The sequence below is a fragment of the Coregonus clupeaformis genome, chromosome 23 (genome assembly GCF_020615455.1).
Source record: "Coregonus clupeaformis isolate EN_2021a chromosome 23, ASM2061545v1, whole genome shotgun sequence".
In the NCBI taxonomy this organism is placed as follows: domain Eukaryota; kingdom Metazoa; phylum Chordata; class Actinopteri; order Salmoniformes; family Salmonidae; genus Coregonus; species Coregonus clupeaformis.
Window position 1 is genome coordinate 34105641 of NC_059214.1, and position 21837 is coordinate 34127477.

Consider the following 21837-nt stretch of genomic DNA (forward strand, 5'->3'; position numbering starts at 1 on the left):
TCAGTAAGCAGAAGGCTCTGTCACTTCCTCCCCACCGACCATATGATTGTGCCATCAACCTGGTCCCTGGAGCTGTCTACCCCAAGGGAAGGTTATACAGTATCTCCCGACCTGAACGTGAGGCGTTGGAGACCTACATCAAGGAGTCCCTAGCTGCTGGTCTCGTTCGTCCCTCGTCATCACCCCTGGGGGCAGGATTCTTCTTTGTGGGTAAGAAGGATGGCTCTCTTCGACCGTGTATTGATTATCGGGGGTTGAATGACATCACGGTCAAGAACAAGTATCCCCTGCCCTTGATGAGTTCTGCCTTCGACTCCTTACAGGGTGCTACGGTGTTCACCAAGCTAGACCTACGCAATGCGTATCACCTGGTCCGGATCAGAGAGGGGGACGAGTGGTTGACGGGTTTCAATACACCGATGGGTCACTTGAGTATCAGGTGATGCCGTTTGGACTGACCAATGCTCCAGCGGTATTCCAGAGTATGGTGAACGACGTCCTGAGAGATATGATCGGTCTCTTTGTGTTTGTTTACCTGGATGACATTCTGATCTTCTCGAAGGAACCTTCCGACCACGTCCAGCATGTCCGGCAGGTTCTGCAGCGATTGTTGGAGAATCGCCTGTTCGTGAAGGCCGAGAAGTGCGAGTTTCACGCCCACACGACATCCTTTCTCGGGTACATCATCTCCAGGGGAGAGATTAGGATGGACCAGGAGAAGGTTAGAGCGGTTCTGGAATGGGCCCAGCCCGGTACGAGATTGCAGCTCCAGAGATTTTTGGGGTTTGCGAATTTCTACCGCAGATTCATCCGGGATTACAGCCGTGTGGCCGCTCCATTAACTGCCTTGACTTCCAGTATCAGGACCTTCAAGTGGAATCCGGAGGCGGATCGTATGCGTTTCTGGATTTGAAGAGGCGATTCACCAACGCACCGATTCTCTCTCAACCGGACACGGCCCGTCAGTTCGTCGTTGAAGTGGACGCGTCTGATGTGGGAGTTGGCACCATCCTGTCGCAGCGATGCTCCACGGACAGTAAACTCCATCCCTGCGCCTACTACTCTCGTCGCCTTTCGCCTGCGGAGAGGAATTACGATGTGGGTAACCGGGAGCTTCTCGCGGTGAAACTTGCCTTGGAGGAGTGGCGCCACTGGTTGGAGGGGCGGAGCAACCGTTTATTGTCTGGACTGACCACAAGAATCTTGCTTACGTGCAATCGGCTAAACGTCTCAACTCCCGTCAGGCCAGGTGGGCGTTGTTTTTCGGACGATTCAAGTTTTCCCTGACGTTCCGACCTGGATCTAAGAACGGCAAGGCGGACGCCTTGTCCCGGATGTTCTCCAAGACGGAGGAGAGTGGGTCCAAGACCGAGACTATTCTCCCCCGGAACTGCGTCGTGGGAGCAGTTATGTGGAAGATTGAGGAGGAGGTGCTGGCGGCCCTTCGGACTCAGCCCGGTCCCGGTAACGGTCCACCCGGTCGGTTGTTCGTGCCTGAGTCGGTTCGTCCGGCTGTCCTCAAATGGTCCCACGCCAGCAAGATGGCTTGTCACCCTGGCGTGGCTCGGACAATGGCGTTTCTTCGCAGACGCTTTTTGGTGGCCTGCCATGGCCGAGGATACTCGGGGGTTTGTTGCTGCCTGTCCAGTGTGTGCGCAGAATAAGAGTACCAATCGGCCCAGCTCTGGACTACTTCACCCCCCTTCCTATTCCCGGCGACCATGGTCGCATCTGGCCCTGGACTTCGTCACTGGGTTGCCCGCTTCTGAGGGGAACACGGTCGTTCTGACTATCGTGGACAGATTCAGCAAGTTCGCCCACTTTGTGCCAATTGCCAAGCTTCCCTCTGCCTCGGAGACGTCCGAGATCCTGGTTAGGGAGGTTTTCAGGGTCCACGGTTTGCCCAGTGATATCGTTTCCGACCGTGGCCCTCAGTTTACCTCTGCTGTCTGGAAGTCCTTCTGTTTGGCCATTGGAGCTACAGTCAGTCTCACATCTGGTTTTCACCCCCCAATCCAATGGTCAGGCGGAGAGAGCCAACCAGAAGATGGAATCCACGCTACGCTGTCTGGTCTCTTCCAACCCCACCTCCTGGGTCTCTCAGTTGCCTTGGGTTGAGTATGCCCACAATACTCTTCCTACATCTGCCACTGGGATGTCTCCCTTCCAGTGCCTGTATGGCTACCAACCTCCCCTGTTTCCTTCTCAGGAGAAGGAGCTCTCAGTGCCTTCTGTTCAGGCCCATATTCGTCGTTGCCACCGGACCTGGCATCGGGCCAGAAAGGCACTCCTTAGAGTTTCGGACCGGTATCAGCTCCAGGCGAATCGTCGCCGGATCCCCGCTCCCACCTATACCATCGGAGATAGGGTTTGGTTGGCCACACGGGATCTTCCGTTACGGACTGAGTCTAGGAAGTTGTTACCGAAGTTCATTGGTCCGTTTGTGGTGGAGAAGGTGATCAATCCAGTGGCAGTTCGACTCAAACTACCGAGGACGCTCAGAGTCCATCCCACCTTTCATGTCTCCTGCCTCAAGCCTGTCTTCCTCAGTCCTCTGTTGCCTCCTCCGCCTCCTCCTCCTCCTCCTCGGATGATCGGAGGTGGTCCTGCCTACACGGTGCGTCGCATCATGGATTCCAGACGGCGGGGCCGGGGTTTCCAGTATCTCGTGGACTGGGAGGGGTATGGCCCTGAGGAGAGGAGTTGGATTCCGCGGCGACAGGTCCTAGATGCGGACCTCATCAGTGACTTCTACCGCCTCCATCCTGGCGCTCCCGGGGAGTCCGCCCGGTGGCGTTCGTCGGAGGGGGGTACTGTAACGATCCCGGCGGTCTGAGTCGGGTCCTGTCTGGTGACTAGTTTTTCCTGTTCGTAATCTCCAGTTTCCCGAGGGTTCGGGAACGCTCCGGGGAGCGCTCTTGTTTTCCGCACCTGCATCCCATCAGCAATCTGCACACCTGGTCCTGATCATCACCCTTCTTAGGCTCTGGCCGAGCATCCAGCTCCTGCCGGATCGTTAGCCATGAACAGTAGGTTTTGTCAGAGTATCAGTCCTAGAGCGTCTAGCGTTAGTTTTGTTGTTTTGTACCTTGTTGGTTTTTGGTTTACTTACCTCCGTTTTTGTCCCATCTGCAGTCACTCGTCCGGAACCTTCACCCTACCTCTGCCTGATGGTCGGCGGCTGCCGAGCCATCACTGGACCAACAACTGCACCCTCAACAACTCATCCACGCCGCCCGCTCTGTCCCTGGATTATTCTGCACCTTTTTTGAATCCGTAATAAACCCTCACCTTCGTTCAACTCTCCTTGTCCTGGTCTGCTTCTGGGTTCTGTCTGAGGGAACCGTGACAGTCATATGATTGAGTGTAGTCTGGCCCAGGAGTGTGAAGGTGAACGGAAAGGCTCTGGAGCAACGAACAGCCCTTGCTGTCTCTGCCGGGCCGGTTCCCCTCTCTCCACTGGGGTTCTCTGCCTCTAACCCTGTTACAGGGGCTGAGTCACTGGCTTGCTGGTGCTCTTTCATGCCGTCCCTAGGAGGGGTGCGTCACTTGAGTGGGTTGAGTTACTGACGTGATCTTCCTGTCTGGGTTGGCGCCCCCCTTGGTTTGTGCTGTGGTGGAGACCTCTGTGGGCTATACTCGGCCTTGTCTCAGGATTGTAAGTTGGTGGTTGAGGATATCCCTCTAGTGGTGCGGGGGCTGTGCTTTGGCAGAGTGGGTGGGGTTATATCCTTCCTGTTTGGCCCTGTCCGGGGTTTCTTCGGATGGGGCCACAGTGTCTCCGGACCGCTCCTGTCTCAGCCTCCAGTATTTATGCTGCAGTAGTTTATGTGTCGGGGGGCTGGGGTTAGTTGGTTATACCTGGAGTACTTCTCCTGTCTTATCCAGTGTCCTGTGTGAATTTAAGTATGCTCTCTCTAATTCTCTCGTTCTCTCTTCTCTCTGAGAACCTGAGCCCTAGGACCATACGTCAGGACTACCGGGCATGCTGACACCTTGCTGTCCCCAGTCCGCCTGGCCTTGCTGCTATTCCAGTTTCAACTGTTCTGCCTGCGGTTACGAAACCCCTACCTGTCCCAGACCTGCTGTTTTCAACTCTTAATGATCGGCTATGAAAAGCCAACTGAGAGACCTGAGCCCTAGGACCATACGTCGGGACTACCGGCCGTGGTGACTCCTTGCTGTCCCCAGTCCGCCTGGCCTTGCTGCTATTCCAGTTTCAACTGTTCTGCCTGCGGTTATGGAACCCCTACCTGTCCCAGACCTGCTGTTTTCAACTCTTAATGATCGGCTATGAAAAGCCAACTGAGATTTATTCCTGATTATTATTTGACCATGCTTGTCACTTATGAACATTTTTGAACATCTTGGTATGGTTCTGTTATAATCTCCACCCGGCACAGCCAGAAGAGGACTGGCCACCCCTCATAGCCTGGTTCCTCTCTAGGTTTCTTCCTAGGTTTTGGCCTTTCTAGGGAGTTTTTCCTAGCCACCGTGCTTCTACACCTGCATTACTAGCTGTTTGGGGTTTTAGGCTGGGTTTCTGTACAGCACTTCGAGATATTAGCTGATGTACGAAGGGCTATATAAAATAAAATTGATTGATTGATTGAGTAGACCAGTCGCATTAAAACACAAAGCACTGATTATCAATACACTCAAAGAAAAGGTGAAATTCTGTACTGTCATGATATGAAACGTTTGATATCAAAACCAAAATGCTTGTGTATAGAGCCAAATTTAAAGGTTTAGCATCACTGTCCAACTACATATGTAGGGGAGTGTATCTACACTCACAAGTTATTTTTGTTCCCCCAGCTTCACTCTTTTTAATGTAACATGACTGACCGGCTGTGTCATATAGAAGTGTTGACCCCAATACTGTGTGTCAGTCAGGAGGCACTTGTCCTTCAGACTGACTTTTGACCGTGCTGGCCTAAGCAGAATTTTGTGTGTGTGTGTGTGAGAGAGTGAGTGGGTGGGTGGAGGAGTGGGATCAAAAGGCCAAGGTTGATGTCACAGAGCATTTCACAACATTTATACAAACGGAATCTGACTCATATTGTCAGATTCTTCACTGTTTTATTTCAAACTGATGAAACTGGTTGTTTACGAAGTGCAAGTCAAAAAATACCATGTATTCTGTATAAACTTTCCTCCAGGATACATTATTACAGGTAGGCTGCATTGTCTCATGCCAGTGCGAAGGCCGTCTGCACTTATCTGTCTGATAACTCGCAAACACTCATGGGATAGCTAAAAAGAAGTTTGGCTACAATATGCTGTCCTAATATTCGAAAATGTTACCAAGGTGACATCGTCCACTGAACCCCCTTTCATCCTCAAAAGAGTCAGAGTTAATCTTACCAAAAACTATAAACCTGTAGCTAATATTGACATTTATTTAATGACAATGTCTTCACAACCCTAATTCTACATCTAGCTAAGGTGTTTTGTGGTTGTAGAATCAGTATTCATGAAAATCAAAATGTGCACGAAAATTAGCTAGCTAGCGTCAGCTTGCTGGCTGAACCAGTTACAAATCAATCCATATGAAATGCAAGGGATGCTAACAACGGCAGTTCACACTCAATACTGAATACTCCCTCTAGCTAGCTAGCTAGTGTAGTGAAATTCTAGCTAATAACACACATGTTTTCATGATAAGGCAGTTTCTGTTTTGCCGTGATTAGTGTGCTGAGTTCTGCAGCACAGCTTGACTGCTCTAGGCTAGCTGCGACGTTATAGTGTTGGCCAAATGTTACAAAGTAGCGAGGCACAGTGCCAGCTGTTAGAATCAGATACATGCTGATTTCTTGGTTATTCATCAACAAGCTGGCAAACTAGCTACAGTAATGGCCATTCAAACAAGTTAGCACTAGTCTCCTAGCTGGGGCAAGTTTGCTCAGCTGATCAAGCATCGTAGTAGTCAGTGCGTCATAGATACGTCATAGAGTTAGGAACTAGTGTTCGGCGGATGAGCAAAATCTAGATTTTTTAAGATGAGTTCCACGTCCTACAAGACAGATGGGTTGAAGGACGAGCGTCACGTAGGAGTGACACCATCTGACGTAAGACAATGGGTAGGCCTAAGTTAGCTACATGTTAGTTAAATGCCAAGTTTATATCAACAATGATTTATTAATGTTAAAAAAGATAGGATACAGTAGATGTAACAAGTCTCAATAAGCTTAATTACCATCTGTGACATGTTAATATATGTGTGTACATACTTTAGTATGTGTGTATGTGTGTGTGTCTCTCTCTTTCTGTGCGGCTATGATCCAGGACACACTCACACACACTGCACCCCAGTGTCCTCGTTGTGTTGACAGTTGTTGATGCCCATGCCGTTGTGAGGGCAGTCAAACACACTGGCCTCTCTGCCTGTGCATTGCAGGTCATCAAACCAGATCCTACCGATTCCTAAAAGGATGACAACACAATCCACAAGCCAAGTCCATGAGATTCAACAATGAACAATGAGAAATGTATTAATATGTGTGAAACAAAAGAAAACTCAACCAAGACAGGATCTCTATAGACCCATAGACCAATGAATATTCACTTAAATGTTCAGGTAAATGAATACATATCATATTTACATATACAGTATGTCTTAGAGACGAGAGAGTCTAGGCCGGATATTGTGCGAAACCTGGCATTAGCGTGAGGTGTAGTGCTGAGTGAGTGTGTGTGTCTGTGTGACTTCACAGCTCCACACACTCACCTGGTCCAGCTGCTCTTTCACCCTTCTCTCCACGTGGACCTAGTAGTCCATGACTTCCCGGCAACCATGGAAATCCTAGGACATGAAGAGGTTGAAATTAAACACACACGTTTGTTTTACTATCCTTGTGGGCACCAAACAATTGATTCCCAATCAAAATCCTATTTTCCCTAACCCTAACCCTTATTCTCTCCCTAACCCTAATTGTAACCTCAAACCTAACCCCTAAGCCTAAAATAGCCTTTTTCCTTGTGGGGACCGGCGAAATGTCCCCACGTCCGAATCTTCCTTGTTTTACTATCCTTGTGAGGACTTCTGGTCCCCACAAGGATAGTAAAACCACACACAAACACACACCAACAAGTCCTCTTGTTCCATTCCTACGGAAGAAGAACAAGAACCACAGAATTATCCAAAAAGTCATACAGGACACTTCATATGATTAAAATAACACTTTACGGCAGGATAATATATAAAATTGTAATTCCTGTAATCAGTTTGAAGGACATGACGATGAGGGTCCTATAGCTCAGAGACAGGGTGAAATTCACCTTCAGGTCCTATGGGTCCAGGTTGTCCTGTCGGCCCTGTGTAACCCTTCAAACCAGGGGCCCCCTGTACACCATCACTCCCCTGGGCTCCTGACAGATTCACAGCACACTATGTCACACTCACTCTACAATGTGGAGGCTATAGTGTACAGTACATGCAAATGCAAAAATCTGCACAAATTCACAGAGTCACACAATTAACACAGGGCTCTCCAACCCTGTTCCTGGAGAGCTACCCACCTGTAGGTTTTCACTTCAACCCATGTTGTAACTAACCTGATTAATCTTATAAACCAGCAAACTATTAGAATCAGGTACGTTAGATTAGGGTTGGAATGAAAACCTACAGGATGGTAGCTCTCCGGGAACAGGGTTAGAGAGCCCTGCACTAACATGTACAGGCACAATCATGCTTGGCTGCGTGAAACAGTCAAACACCAACAGTTATTTACCAGTGTCCCCTTTGATCCCATTCTGGCCTGGTATCCCTGGTAAACCTGTGAAGAGGTTGGAAGGTAAAGGTTAGAGATGGCAGCAACAGAAAATAATAGAGGCCAGGTTCAGTTAATTGTTTAGTACAAAAAAATTGGTAGTTTACAGGTGAGCCCTTCAAATATGCAGGTGAAGTATGGAGTATTAGAAAGTAAACGGTCTACAAATGAGTGTAGTGTTAAGCCCATGCAGACTCACCAATGTGTCCCTTATCCACCTTTGGTATCTGTAGTCCTGGCAGCCCAGGGGTTCCTGAACAGTTAATAGCTGCACCGCCTGTACGTATGACACACATAATCAGAGATACTGTATATATAGACCCATGGGGCGGCGCGCAATTGGCCCAGCGTCGTCCAGGGTAGGGGAGGGAATGGCTGGCAGGGATGTAGCTCAGTTGATAGAGCATGGCGTTTGCAACGCCAGGGTTGTGGGTTCGTTTCCCACAGGGGGTATGAAAAAAAATAATGTATGCACTAACTGTAAGTCGCTCTGGATAAGAGCGTCTGCTAAATGACGTAAATGTAAATGTATACACACGCACACACACTGCACACAATATCCACTGAAGAGAATCCCATACATACACATGACACAATATTACACCTAACATTTAACATCACTACAGTATTACAGATGTAGGATCTTAATTTGATCACTCTTTTATTGCTGCAGATTTTCCTGACAGCAGGAAATGCAAACTTGTAGTGTATTTGAGTTTAAAAAAAGGCTTCTACATTGTTATTTCCACCTTGAAATTTCAGCCGTAACGAATAATGTATCAACCCCTAAAAGAATGTCCATTAATTATAATCCACATAATAATTCACATTTCCTGTTGCTGCAGGATTATTTTCCTGCTGTAGCCAACTGGCTCAAATTAAGATCCTACAGCTGTACTGTATGTGTGATAAGAAGAAAAAAAAAGACTGTATATGAGTGAAGCAAGTAAACTAAACTAGCTTTATTTCCAGTTCTGAATGCATTCAACTCAGCACTTTTAATTTAAATTCAGAGGAACTAAAATGGACAGAATTCACAATGATGATCTGGTGATATACAGATGTAGGATCTTAATTTGATCACTCTTTTGTTGCTGAGAATTTTCCTGCACAGCACGAAATGCAAACTTGTAGTGTATTCAAGGTTTTAAAAGGCTTCTAAAGGTTGTAATTTCCACTTTAGAATTTCAGAAAAATTTATCAACCCCATTTCCTGTTGCTGTAGGATTAATTTCCTTCTGTAGTATACTGGCTCAAATGAAGATCCTACATATGTTGTTTCTGTATATTACTGTGACAACAAGAACAGAAACTGAGAAGGCTGAAATGTGGAACTATGCCTGGAAATGTTACAACATTTGAGCCAGTCATGATGAGGGAATATTTATATTTATGACTGATATGTTGTTTTTATGGTATAATGATGTCATGTCATAGTATCGTGGGGAATAGGTTAGAGTTACTAGATAAGTGGTTAGGTGACAGAAAGTCTACATTCCATTATGTCAAAGGAGATTACTGATGTTTAGGATAGCATAAGTGATGGGTAGGATAGTGACTTGGGGTAAAGAGTGATGAACATCAAAGACAGGGAGTGCCCATGGAGACTTGCCAGATGTATGCCAGGAAGAGGGTAATAAAGGGTAGATAAGGTAGAGTGTCTTCTTTGTTCAAGTTAGTTCGTAACACCAAGGGGCAAAGCTCTGGTCATTGCTGTAACGAACCCGGTACCGATCATTAAACATTTGCATTAACTGTCTACAAAGTGTCTAAGTATATCCTTGCATCCTTGATTCTTTGATACCCGAGAAACTCATCATAACAATGACTCTGTTAACCAAAAAGGGGAGTTTGAGTCCATCTCCTACCTATTCCAGGGTGTAAGAGAATACGGCCTTGTGCTCACCAGCCTATTAACAGTGAGGACAATGAAGTAAAAATATCAACGTCCTTTCATGGAGAGAAAGAATAGTATCTGCCTGGGCAGCAGCAGCAGCGGTTTTAACCATCCATCCTACACTATTTTTAAATGCATTAACAGCAAGTTCAGCCAATCAAATATGAATCAAGACATACTTTATTTGGACTGGCTGTGGGACATCAAGTACACGACTCACGTTTCCTCTGTGACGGATGGGGTGAGAGAGGGGGAGAGAGGGGGTAATATTCAGAGTCCCTAACACTTAATCACCCAGCTCCACCTGCAGAACTGACCCATGTGACACTGTCAATAATTAATCTAGCCTCTTTCTCTCAGACTAAAAAAGCACACTAATACCACGGTCCTACCTGTCCACCAGGGAGCTGACTGAAGTTAGTGTTGATGCATGGGTAATTGCCATGGTAAACAGTCAACTTATCCACCATGTTCTCCACAACTCTACTGCTTGAGTTTTATCCCATGTTAGTACTACTGGACTGGTTCTATGTTAGTAATACTGGACCTACCTGGTGTTCCAATAATGTCACATTTCCTACTGGGGTTTAGATTGATCTTAAGGTTTGGGGTCAGTAGGAGTAAGGTGAATCACCTTTGGGTCCTGGTTCCCCTGCTTCTCCCTTGGCTCCAGTCTGGCCATCAACTCCAGGGTCTCCTTTTTGTCCTGTCTCACCTGGAACACAGTAACCCTCTCGCTATCTACTGTCTCACCTGCAACACAGTAACCCTCTTGACAGGAGGTTGGTGGCACCTTAATTGGGGCGGACAGGCTCGTGGTAATGGCTGGAGTGGAACACATGGAATGGTATCAAATAAATCAAACACATGGTTCCCATGTGTTTCATGCCATTCCATTAGCGCCATTCCGGCTATTATTATGAGCCGTCCTCCCCTCAGCAGCCTCCTGTGCTATCTACACTCTTAGAAAAAAAGGGGCTATCTAGAACCTAAAAGGGCTCTTCATCTGTCCCCATAGGAGAACCCTTTGAAGAACACATCTTGATTCCAGGGTAGAACCCTTTTGGGTTCCATGTAGAACCCTTTCCACAAAAGGTTCACTTGACAGAGAAAGGTCTGTATACATTTCTTTTTGATGGTTTATGTTATTATGAGAAAAACAATAATTGCCTCGAAAAAAGGCAGTGATGCTGCCTGCTTACTAAACGGGGGTACTTAGCATCACAGGAGGCTGCTGAGGGGAGGACGGCTCATTATGATGGCTGGAACGAAGCAAATGGAATGTATTTAATACCATTCCACTCCAGCCATTACCACGAGCCCATCATCCCCAATTAAGGTGCCACCAACCTCCTGTGGTTAGTATCCATTCTACACTGAGTATACAAAACATTAGGAACACCGGCTCTTTCCAGGACATAGACTGACCAGGTGAATCCAGGTAAAAGCTATGCTCCCTTATTGATGTCACCTGTTAAATCCACTTCAATCAGTGTAGATGAAAGGGAGGAGACAGGTTACAGAAGGATTTCTAAGCCTTGAGACAATTGAGACATGGATTGTGTATGTGTGCCATTCAGAGGGTGAATGGGCAAGACAAAATATTTAAGTGCCTTTGAACGGGGTATGGTAGTATGTGCCAGGTGCACTGGTTTGAGTGTGCCAAGAACTGCAACGCTGCTGGGTTTTTCACTCTCAAAAGTTTCCTGTGTGTATCAAGAATGGTCCACCACCCAAAGGACATCAAGCCATCTTGACACAACTGAGGGAAGCATTGGAGTCAACACCGGCCACCATCCCTGTGGAACGCTTTCGACACCTTTTAGAGTCCATGCCCCGGCGAATTGAGGCTGTTATGAGGGCAAAAGGGGGTGCAACTCAATATTCGGAAGGTGTTCCTAATATTTTGTACAATTCAGTGTATAGTGTGACGAAGGATGGCATTTTGGTAGGACGACCTATTGAAAAACGCCTGACTCAGACTCGCAGGGTAATCTGTTAGCTTGTGTGAAAGTCCATCCCTGATTGAGACTTCATACAGGGGTAAATGTCAATGCATTGACTAAACAGTGAGTTATTATGAAACAGAGAGGCATCCTCCACTTCCTCTGCCCCTGACTGGAGATGACAGGCCATCAGTGCACAGATCATTACTGGACAGACGAGCAGCTGAATGCTAATGCTACAGAGCTACACTGAACAAAAATATAAACGCAATATGCAACAATTTAAAATATTTTACTGAATTACAGTTCATATAAGGAAATCAGTCAATTGAAATAAATAAATTAGGTCCTAATCTATGGATTTCACATGACTGGGAATACAGATATGCATCTGTTGGTCACATACCTTAAAAAAAAAGGTAGGGGCGTGGATCAGAAAACCAGTAAGTATCTGGTGTGACTACCATTTGCTTCATGCAGCGCGACACATCTCCTTCGCATAGTTGTTCAGGCTGTTGATTGTGGATTGTGAAACGTTGTCCAACTCCTCTTCAAAGGCTGTGCGAAGTTGCTGGATATTGGCAGGAACTGGAACACGCTGTCGTACACGTCAATCCAGAGCATCCCAAAAATGCTCAATGGGTGACATGTCTGGTGAGTATGCAGGCCATGGAAGAACTGGGACATTTTCAGCTTCCAAGAATTGTGTACAGATCCTTGAGACATGGGGCCGTGCATTATCATGCTGAAACAAGAGGTGATGGCGGCGGATGAATGGCACGACAATGGGCCTCAGGATCTCGTCACGGTATCTACAGTTTCTGCATTCAAATTGCCATCGATAAAATGCAATTGTGTTTGTTGTCCGTAGCTTATGCCTGCCCATACCATAACCCCACTGCCACCATGGGGCACTCTGTTCACAACGTTGACATCAGCAAACCGCTCGCCGACACGACGCCATCTGCCCGGTACAGTTGAAACCGGGATTCATCCGTGAAGCGCACACTTCTCCAGCGTGCCAGTGGCCATCGAAGGTGAGCATTTGCCCACTGAAGTTGGTTACGACGCCGAACTGCAGTCAGGGCAAGACCCTGGTAATGATGATGAGCATGCAGATGAGCTTCCCTGAGACGGTTTCTCACAGTTTGTGCAGAAATTCTTCAGTTGTGCAAACCCACAGTTTCATCAGCTGTCCGGGTGGCTGGTCTCAGACGATCCTGCAGGTGAAGAAGCCGGATGTGGAGGTCCTGGGCTGGTGTGGTTACACGTAATCTCCGGTTGTGAGGCTGGTTGAACATACTGCCAAATTCTCTAAATTTGCCGCCTGGGCTCATGGTAGAGAAATTAAAATTCAATTATCTGGCAACAGCTCTGACATTCCTGCAGTCAGCATGCCAATTGCACGCTCCCTCAAAACTTGAGACATCTGTGGCATTGCGTTGTGTGACAAAACTGCACATTTTAGAGTGGCCTTTTATTGTCCCCAGGACAAGGTGCACCTGTGTAATGATGATGCTGTTTAATCAACTTCTTGATATGCCACACCTGTCTTGGCAAAAGAGAAATGCTCACTAACAGGGATGCAAACAAATTTGTGCACAGAATTATTTTGAAATAAGCTTTTTGTGCATATGGAAATGTTCAGTGATCTTTTATTTCAGCTTATGAAACCAACACTTTACATGTTGTGTTATTATTTTTGTTGAGAATAGTTTGGTGCTGATCTAACATTGGCTGTTGCAGTGACGCAGTGATGCCACTACAATGGAGCAATGTAGTGCTTTAGGTTGACTCACCCGTTTCTCTCTTGTCTGCCCTCTCACCAGGTACTCCCCTCGCACCAGGTGGACCTAGGGAAACCACACCGTCAAATAACATGTGAATTACAAGCTTGTGGTGTAAGGGGCATTTATACCTCTCTTCCTCTCTTCTGTGGTTGTTGATTTGGCACTAAGGATGAGGGAACTTACCAATAGGTCCCTGTGGGCCTGGTGGAGCTGCAATACAACAAAACCTCATTATTACCACCAATACACTCTTGTGTTGTAATTTATACTATGCAAAGCATGATGACAAAAACATGATATGCTAATCTCACACAACACATTTACATTTTAGTCATTTAGCAGACGCTCTTATCCAGAGCAACTTACAGCATACATTTTTCATACTGACCCCCCGTGGAAATCAAACCCACAACCCTGGCGTTGCAAGCACCATGCTCTACCAACTGAGCTACAGAAGGGTTGATTGCTCTGCAACCCAAGATATATGTATACCTACATTGATGTGTGTACTCATATTTTATATCAAATGTAAGATCTATCAACCTGGGAGGTCCTGCCATGTTTTACAGTAGCTACCTTTGAGTAATCTGAATGCTTTCACTGTGTCCTGAAGGAGAGTGGTGCTGGCGTTAGCTCTCAGCTGGCCCAGCTGGCCATCCTCCCCACAGAGGCTGGACACTTGGGTATGTAACCTCCCCAGGTCTCCTCTGAGAGAAGTGGTCTCCAGGCTGGTGTTTCTGGCAAGGGTATGGAGGTCCTCCTCCTGGTCCGTCCCCAGGGGGATGTGATTATCAGTCAGCTTGGCTGTCCTGGAGCCAGAGGAGGAGAGACTACTAGACTTAATTGAAAACACAGGGGCAGAGCTGCACATAAAGAGACACAAAGCGTTACTAATACAGGAAGTCATGTGATAATGCAGTTCAGGATATCATGGAAAATCCGGTTTCTCATTTACAACATTAGACAAACATGTTTGAACCATTTTGATCATGAAACCAACCAATGGTTGATGTACCTTTGTAAAGGAGGAAGGCATTCAGTGCAGTCAGAAGGATGAGGTAAACTACAATAACATTTAGACATCGCTGTGCTCCTCTGGCCTTGGCTGGTTTTAGATCTGAAACATGTTGACATAAACACAAACAAGATTTATTCTACATTCCAAATGGGCCTCTACCATCTACCCCCCTAGGCACTCCTGTAGATCTGAAATGATCAGAAAGGTGGAAGCAGTATGGCAAAAACTCCCCCCCCAGCCTATCAGATGGCAAGCTGAAGCAATTATCATATTGCTTAAACCTATCCAATCCATGAAGTGTCAAGGGGTAGGGATTAAAATTCAGAAAACTGTACCCTTTGCAATATGGAGAAATTATCGCAACAAACCCACAGACATGGCTGCCCTCTTCTGGCCATTTCTCTTTTTCTGCCTCAATGTAGAAAGTCAGGCTGTTGAGCTCAGTCAATAGCACTCATATACTGTAGGTTGCCACAGCAGGTGCTTGTGACCAGCGAATATAAAGTTAGTACACTGTTGTAGTCAGACATGAGTTAACTAGGACAACCATAGCTGCATACAATATTTATTTGTGCTCTAGACATGGGTTCCACCTCTGAGGTGTATCTGACTGTTTCGTCTAAAGTACACTAACTTATAGTGACATAGAAATACGATGACATTGCTAAAATAGGCAAATAATTAGTCGGAAACAACTTTGCCATATTATGATGTCGTCAAATTTACTTTAGAGAGATGGCAATGTTGCCATTACTGTTAATAGCAAAGTTTGTCAAAAATAGCCAGCAATGCTAATGTTAGCTAGCTAAAATACGGTGGTCCCCTCAATCTTAGTTAGCTGGCTAAAGTTATACAGCATCTAAAGTCAATCTGGCGACATCACAATCATGTCAAAAGGTTTTCCTACTAATTATTTGCCAATGAACTCCAACCACCTATTTCCCATGGTAGGGTCCTTCGGCAGAGCATGCAAACCATAGTTGGCTGTGCATCCTGCTGGAAGCATGCAATTGTCGACCGGAGCCGGCATGGTCAATCCATATAGGGCTTTTCAATCTGAAACCGCCATGATCCTTTGAACGTGCTGGGGGAGATGAAACAATGGAGCACCATTCAATGAGGGCAAGCGAATTAGGTGGAGGGGCGATTTGCATGTGGATCTTGGCAAAAGGGGGCATGAATTGTTGACATAATTGTAATCCAAACCCAACCTTCATTTACTCCTTGTGATGCACTCAGGTTCCAAAACGAGACTGACTTTATGACCAAAATTATCCTATTTACACTTTGTAGTCAATTTTTACACTAAAACAAATGTTTCTGACTCATATCAAAAATGTTTAGGGACAGTCGCTCTTTAAAACTTTCACTGAATGTTTCAGTAATACTTTTAATAACACTGCTAGCTTACTTTGGGTTAGCTTTTTTGAACTCCAAGCACAGATAGGACACATGGAAATATCCATGGAATTAGTCCACTGCGACACAAGGATGAAGCTAGTATACCATGTTTTGTTACACATACAAAGCTGTTCATTTTAGTCTATTCAAGCAAACCCCATTCCAAAGGAAACAAGCACTCATTAAGATCACCTGAGGTGCGTTCAGTTTGTTTGAACGTTTGCTACGTTGCAGAACGGTTTGTACTGAACGACAAGTTCCAAAACATTATTTTACATTCTTGAACAGACTTTGAGGTTCATTTGCTCCCGTTTGGTGGGTGTGGCGAGGTTTGGCTTGAAACAATGAGTGATGTATTTAAAGGGCAGTGGCCATGCTGACAGCGTTCCCCAACCCACAACCCAACCCCTTCCTGTTTTCAACTGGTCCTTTAGGACATAACCTAAGAACATACTGAACGCAGCCATGAACACACTTAACAAGATAGAGGATAGAGAGAGTTTTCGTGATGCTGAGAACCGAATATATGTTGTTGTTTTTAAAATTCTTAGAACATTCTCTGAACATTACTAAAGTTTTCTTGAGTTTTTTTTATAGAATGCTTTCTTCACGTTCTGAGAATGGAATGTATGTTTTTAAATAACATTCCTAGAAAGTTTTTATGAAAAGTTTTCTTAACGTTCTTGGAACAATTTGAGAACATGACTTTAAATAGAAACACAAGGAAACCTGTAGGAAACGTTATGCGGTAACACTTTATTTAGATAGTCCATTTGTAGATGCTCTATAGACTATCAGTAACATTTCAACTAACTATCTACTAACCCTAACCCTAGCCCTAACCCTAACCCTAACCTTAATCCTTCTCCTAACCCTTACCCTAACCCTTATTCTAAACCTAACTCTAACCGTAACCTTAGCAAGCAGTTGCTTATCAACAGATAGTTTCTTGATAGTATTTCTGTACTTCAGCATAACAGGTCACACTTGTTTGTGATAGTCCGGATAGTCCATCTGTAGATGCTCTACCGATGGACTATCCGGACTATCCAAAGAAAGTGTGACCTGTTATGCTGAAATACAGAAATTCCCACAGAAGAATGTTGTTTTTTAACGTTCTCTGAACTATTTGAGAACATTCACAATGTCAAAGCAGATGGAGAACGTTTCTAGAACATTACCAAAATGTAAATTAAATGTAACCATGTTTGAACTTATAGGAAACATTCTGTTAAAGTTTTGAAATACCAAGAAAATCTATTTTTTTGTCATGTTCCTTAAATGTGCTGAGAATGTTCCAAAGCCAACCAACTATCCTGCACCACTCCCAGAAAGTTGTGGGAAGGTATTCAAAACCATATCACCGAGCTCTAATAAACATATTGTTCTCAGAACGTTATGTGCTAGCTGGGAATGAACCATAGATGAAATCCATAAAACTCACTAGTAAACATGCCGTAATGGATCCTACAGTATGATCATCTCACATTATAAGCATGAGAAGATGTTTGGGTGATAAATGGGCAGAGCTAAATCTATAACCATTGTTTCGCGCTTCTCTCTCTCTCTCTCTCTCTCTCTCTCTCTCTCTCTCTCTCTCTCTCTCTCTCTCTCTCTCTCTCTCTCTCTCTCTCTCTCAATTCAATTCAAAGGGCTTTATTGGCATGGGAAACATATGTTTACATTGCCAAAGCAAGTGAAAAAGATAATAAACAAAAGTGACATAAACAATAAAAAATAAACTGTAAACATTACACTCACAAAAGTTCCAAAGGAATAGAGACATTTCACATATCATATTATGGCTATATACAGTGTTGTAACGATATGCAAATAGTTAAAGTACAAAAGGGAATAAATATGGGTTGTATTTACAATGGTGTTTGTTCTTCACTGCTTGCCCTTTTCTTGTGGCAACAGGTCACAAATCTTGCTGCTGTGATGGCACACTGTGGTATTTCACCCAGTAGATATGGGAGTTTATCAAAATTGGATTTGTTTTCTAATCATTCTACTCACAATACCCCATAATGACAAGTATGACGCTACAAGCTTGGCACACCTGTATTTGGGGAGTTTCTCCCATTCTTCTCTGCAGATTCTCTCAAGCTCTGTCAGGTTGGATGGGGAGCGTCGCTGCACAGCTATTTTCAGGTCTCTCCAGAGATGTTCAATCGGGGTTCAAGTCCGGGCTCTGGCTGGGCCACTCAAGGACATTCAGAGACTTGTCCCGAAGCCACTCCTGTATTGTCTTAGCTGTGTGCTTAGGGTCGTTGTCCTTCTGGAAGGTTCTCCCATCTCCACAGAGGAACGCTAGAGCTCTGTCAGAGTGACCATCGGGTTCTTGCTCACCTCCCTGACCAAGGCCATTCTCCCCCGATGGGTGGTTCCAAACTTCTTCCATTTAAGAATGGTAGAGGCCACTGTGTTCTCGGGACCTTCAATGCTGCAGACATTTTTTGGTACCCTTCCCCAGATCTGTGCCTCGACACAACCCTGTCTCGGAGCTCTACGGACAATTCCTTCGACCTCATGGCTTGGTCTTTGCTCTGACATGCACTGTCAACTGTGGGACCTTATATAGGCAGGTGTGTGCCGTTCCAAATCATGTCCAATGAATTGAATTTAACACAGGTGGACTCTAATCAAATTGTAGAAACATCTCAAGAATGATCAATGGTAACAGGATGCACCTGAGCTCAGTTTCGAGTCTCATAGCAAAGGGTCTGAATACTTATGTAAACAAGGTATTTCTGTTTTATTATTTTTAATAAATGTGCAAACATTTCTATAAACCTGTTTTCTCTTTGTCATTATGGGGTGTTGTGTGTAGATTGCTGAGGATAAAAAAATAAAAATAGAATAAGGCTGTAATGTAACAAAATGTGGAAAAAGTCAAAGGGTCTGAATACTTTCCGAAGGTACTGTACAGTCGTGGTCAAAGGTTTTGAGAATGTCACAAATATTAATTTTCACAAAGTCTGCTGCCTCAGTTTTGATAATGGCAATTTGTATAAACTCCAGAATGTCATGAAGAGTGATCAGATGAATTGCAATTAATTGCAAAGTCCCTCTTTGCCATGAAAATGAACTTAATCCCCAAAAGATATTTCCACTGCATTTCAGCCCTGCCACAAAAGCACCAGCTGCCATCATGTCAGTGATTCTCTCGTTAACACAGGTGAGAGTGTTGATGAGGACAAGGCTGGAGATCACTCTGTCATGCTGATTGAGTTAGAATAACAGACTGGAAGCTTTAAATGGAGGGTGGTGCTTGAAATCATTGTTCTTCCTCTGTTAACCATGGTTACCTGCAAGGAAACACGTGCCGTCATCATTGCTTTGCACAAAAAGGGCTTCACAGGCAAGGATATTGCTGCTAGTAAGATTGCACCTAAATCAACCATTTATCGGATCATCAAGAATTTCAAGGAGAGAGGTTCAATTATTGTGAAGAAGGCGTCAGGGTGCTCAAGAAAGTCCAGCAAGCGCCAGGACCGTCTCCTAAAGTTGATTCAGCTGCGGGATCGGGGCACCACCAGTGCAGAGCTTGCTCAGGAATGGCAGCAGGCAGGTGCGAGTGCATCTGCACGCACAGTGAGGCAAAGACTTTTGGAGGATGGCCTGGTGTCAAGAAGGGCAGCAAAGAAGCCACTTCTCTCCAGGAAAAATATCAGGGACAGACTGATATTCTGCAAAAGGTACAGGGATTGGACTGCTGAGGACTGGGGTAAAGTCATTTTCTCTGATGAATCCCCTTTCCGATTGTTTGGTGCATCCGGAAAACACCTTGTCCGGAGAAGACAAGGTGGGCGCTACCATCAGTCCTGTGTCATGCCAACAGTAAAGCATCCTGAGACCATTCATGTGTGGGGTTGCTTCTCAGCCAAGGGAGTGGGCTCACTCACAATTTTGCCTAAGAACACAGCCATGAATAAAGAATGGTACCAACACATCCTCCGAGAGCAACTTATCCCAACCATCCAAGAACAGTTTGGTGACGACCAATGCCTTTTCCAGCATGATGGAGCACCTTGCCATAAGGTAAAAGTGATAACTAAGTGGCTCGGGGAACAAAACATTGACATTTTGGGTCCATGGCCAGGAAACTCCCCAGACCTTAATCCCATTGAGAATTTGTGGTCGATCCTCAAGAGGCGGGTGGACAAACAAAAACCCACAAATTCTGACAAACTCCAAGCATTGATTATGCAAGAATGGGCTGCCATCAGTCAGGATGTGGCCCAGAAGTTAATTGACAGCATGCCAAGGCGGATTGCAGAGGTCTTGAAAAAGAAGGGTCAACACTGCAAATATTGACTCTTTGCATAAACTGAATGTAATTGTCAATAAAAGCCTTTGACACTTATGGAATGCTTGTAATTATACTTCAGTATACCATAGTAACATCTAACAAAAATATCTCATAACACTGAAGCAGCGAACTTTGTGAAGACCAATACTTGTGTCATTCTCAAAACTTTTGACCACGACTGTACAAGGAACAAACATAACATGGTGTCAGATTGGTAGTCGCTATGAAGAGACAGATAAAAGAAAGGAGTAACTCTGTATATTTCCGTGACAAAAATTGAACATTCTACCACAAGTCAAGTGACGTGAGTAGTCGAAGATGCTAGCTATCAATTGCGATGCCATTGAGCCGCAGCAGCGAGAGTGACAGCAGCGATAACGGGGGCTGCATTGGAATCTGTTGACGAGCAAGTTGATGAGCAACTTACCTAAGTAAGAGAAATTGAAACTGTACCTGTTCCCTGAGTGTTTCCCGTCATGGATTGGCTTAGTCCTCCTACTCCAATGCAGTTAACAGGCAATCTAGCTGACAGTTGGAAATGTTTCAAGTAGAGATTCAATATCTACCTAGCAGCCAGTGGAGCAGGGGGAAATGGTTCGAATCCAGGCTCTGTCGTAGCCGGCCGTGACCGGGAGACCCATGGGGCGGCGCACAATTGGCCCAGCGTCGTCCAGGGTAGGGGAGGGAATGGCCGGCAGGGATGTAGCTCAGTTGGTAGAGCATGGCATTTGCAACGCCAGGGTTGTGGGTTCGATTCCAGTATGAAAAAAATAATGTATGCACTCACTAACTGTAAGTCGCTCTGGATAAGAGCGTCTGCTAAATGACTAAAATGTAAATGTAAAATGAGATGATGACAAATTGAAAGCTTCCATTTTTCTGCATGTTATTGGAGAGGATGCATTGGACATTTGCAATAGCTTTCAGCTATACGAGGCAAACTTGACATTGACCGTGCTCATGGCTAAATTTGAGGAGTAATTTGTATTAAGCCAGAACGTCACGTTTGAGAGATACAAGTTTTTCTCTCATGATCAGAAACAGGGAGTCCGTTTTGACCAGTACTTGGCTGAGCTGAACACACTGAGCAAAACATGTGAATTTGAACATCTGAAAGACTCACTCGTGAAAGACAGGATAGTCTGTGGCATACTTGATAATGGACTCAAGGAGTGATTGCTGCGTGAGCAAGATTTTACTTTGGCTAAAGCAGTGAATGTGTTTCGAGCAGATGAAACCACCAGAGCACAAGCTAAAGAGCTGTGCAGGGATGAGATGTCAGTGTTTGCAATAAAAGGAGCAACACACACAACGCTTTACAAAACAAAAACAAGTAAAAGAGAAAAATCTAAACAGTACATGTGGAAAATGTGCAATTATCCACAAGCCAAGAAATGGCCCTGCATATGGCAAATCATCTAACAACTGTGGGGGAAATAATCGTTTCTCAAAATGCTGCAAAGCTGAGGCTACAAAGAAAAAGGTTCACACAGTCAAAGAGGAGACTGAAGAATTCTTTGTTGATTCTGTGAAAATATGCAATGCAGTAAAAGCTGAATAGATTGTGCCATTGACTGTGAATGAAACTATAATACCATTCAAGCTTGATACTGGAGCTCAGGTTGTCGCTGGATGACTACAAAACACTGAAAGTGAAGAGCAAAACACACACTGTGAAAATCAAGGTTACTAGTTATA

At 45.1% G+C, this 21837-nt stretch overlaps 1 protein-coding gene across 1 annotated transcript; it reads right to left on the minus strand.

Annotated features, from left to right (window-relative positions):
* Window positions 1–5774: 5774 nt before the first annotated feature.
* Window positions 5775–20617, minus strand: LOC121536131 (macrophage receptor MARCO-like). The gene is made up of 12 exons (XM_041843420.1): window positions 20593–20617; window positions 14422–14522; window positions 13982–14258; window positions 13589–13615; window positions 13415–13468; window positions 10304–10366; window positions 7972–8049; window positions 7734–7778; window positions 7260–7371; window positions 7088–7110; window positions 6731–6805; window positions 5775–6426 (listed from the first exon to the last, which is right to left on the minus strand). The coding sequence occupies exons 1-12, from the start codon at window positions 20615–20617 to the stop codon at window positions 6296–6298; spliced, it is 1011 nt and encodes a 336-aa protein (XP_041699354.1). The 3' UTR covers window positions 5775–6295.
* Window positions 20618–21837: the final 1220 nt, after the last annotated feature.

Excerpts from the sequence above, each read along its gene's own strand:
- LOC121536131 (XM_041843420.1), bottom strand. The coding sequence starts at position 20,617 with ATGACGGGAAACACTCAGGGAACAG. Across the intron at positions 14,523-20,592 it reads GGGAAACACTCAGGGAACAG|ATCTAAAACCAGCCAAGGCC; the intron begins GTACAGTTTCAA and ends AACATGTTTCAG. Across the intron at positions 6,427-6,730 it reads TGAAAGAGCAGCTGGACCAG|GAATCGGTAGGATCTGGTTT; the intron begins GTGAGTGTGTGG and ends TCATCCTTTTAG.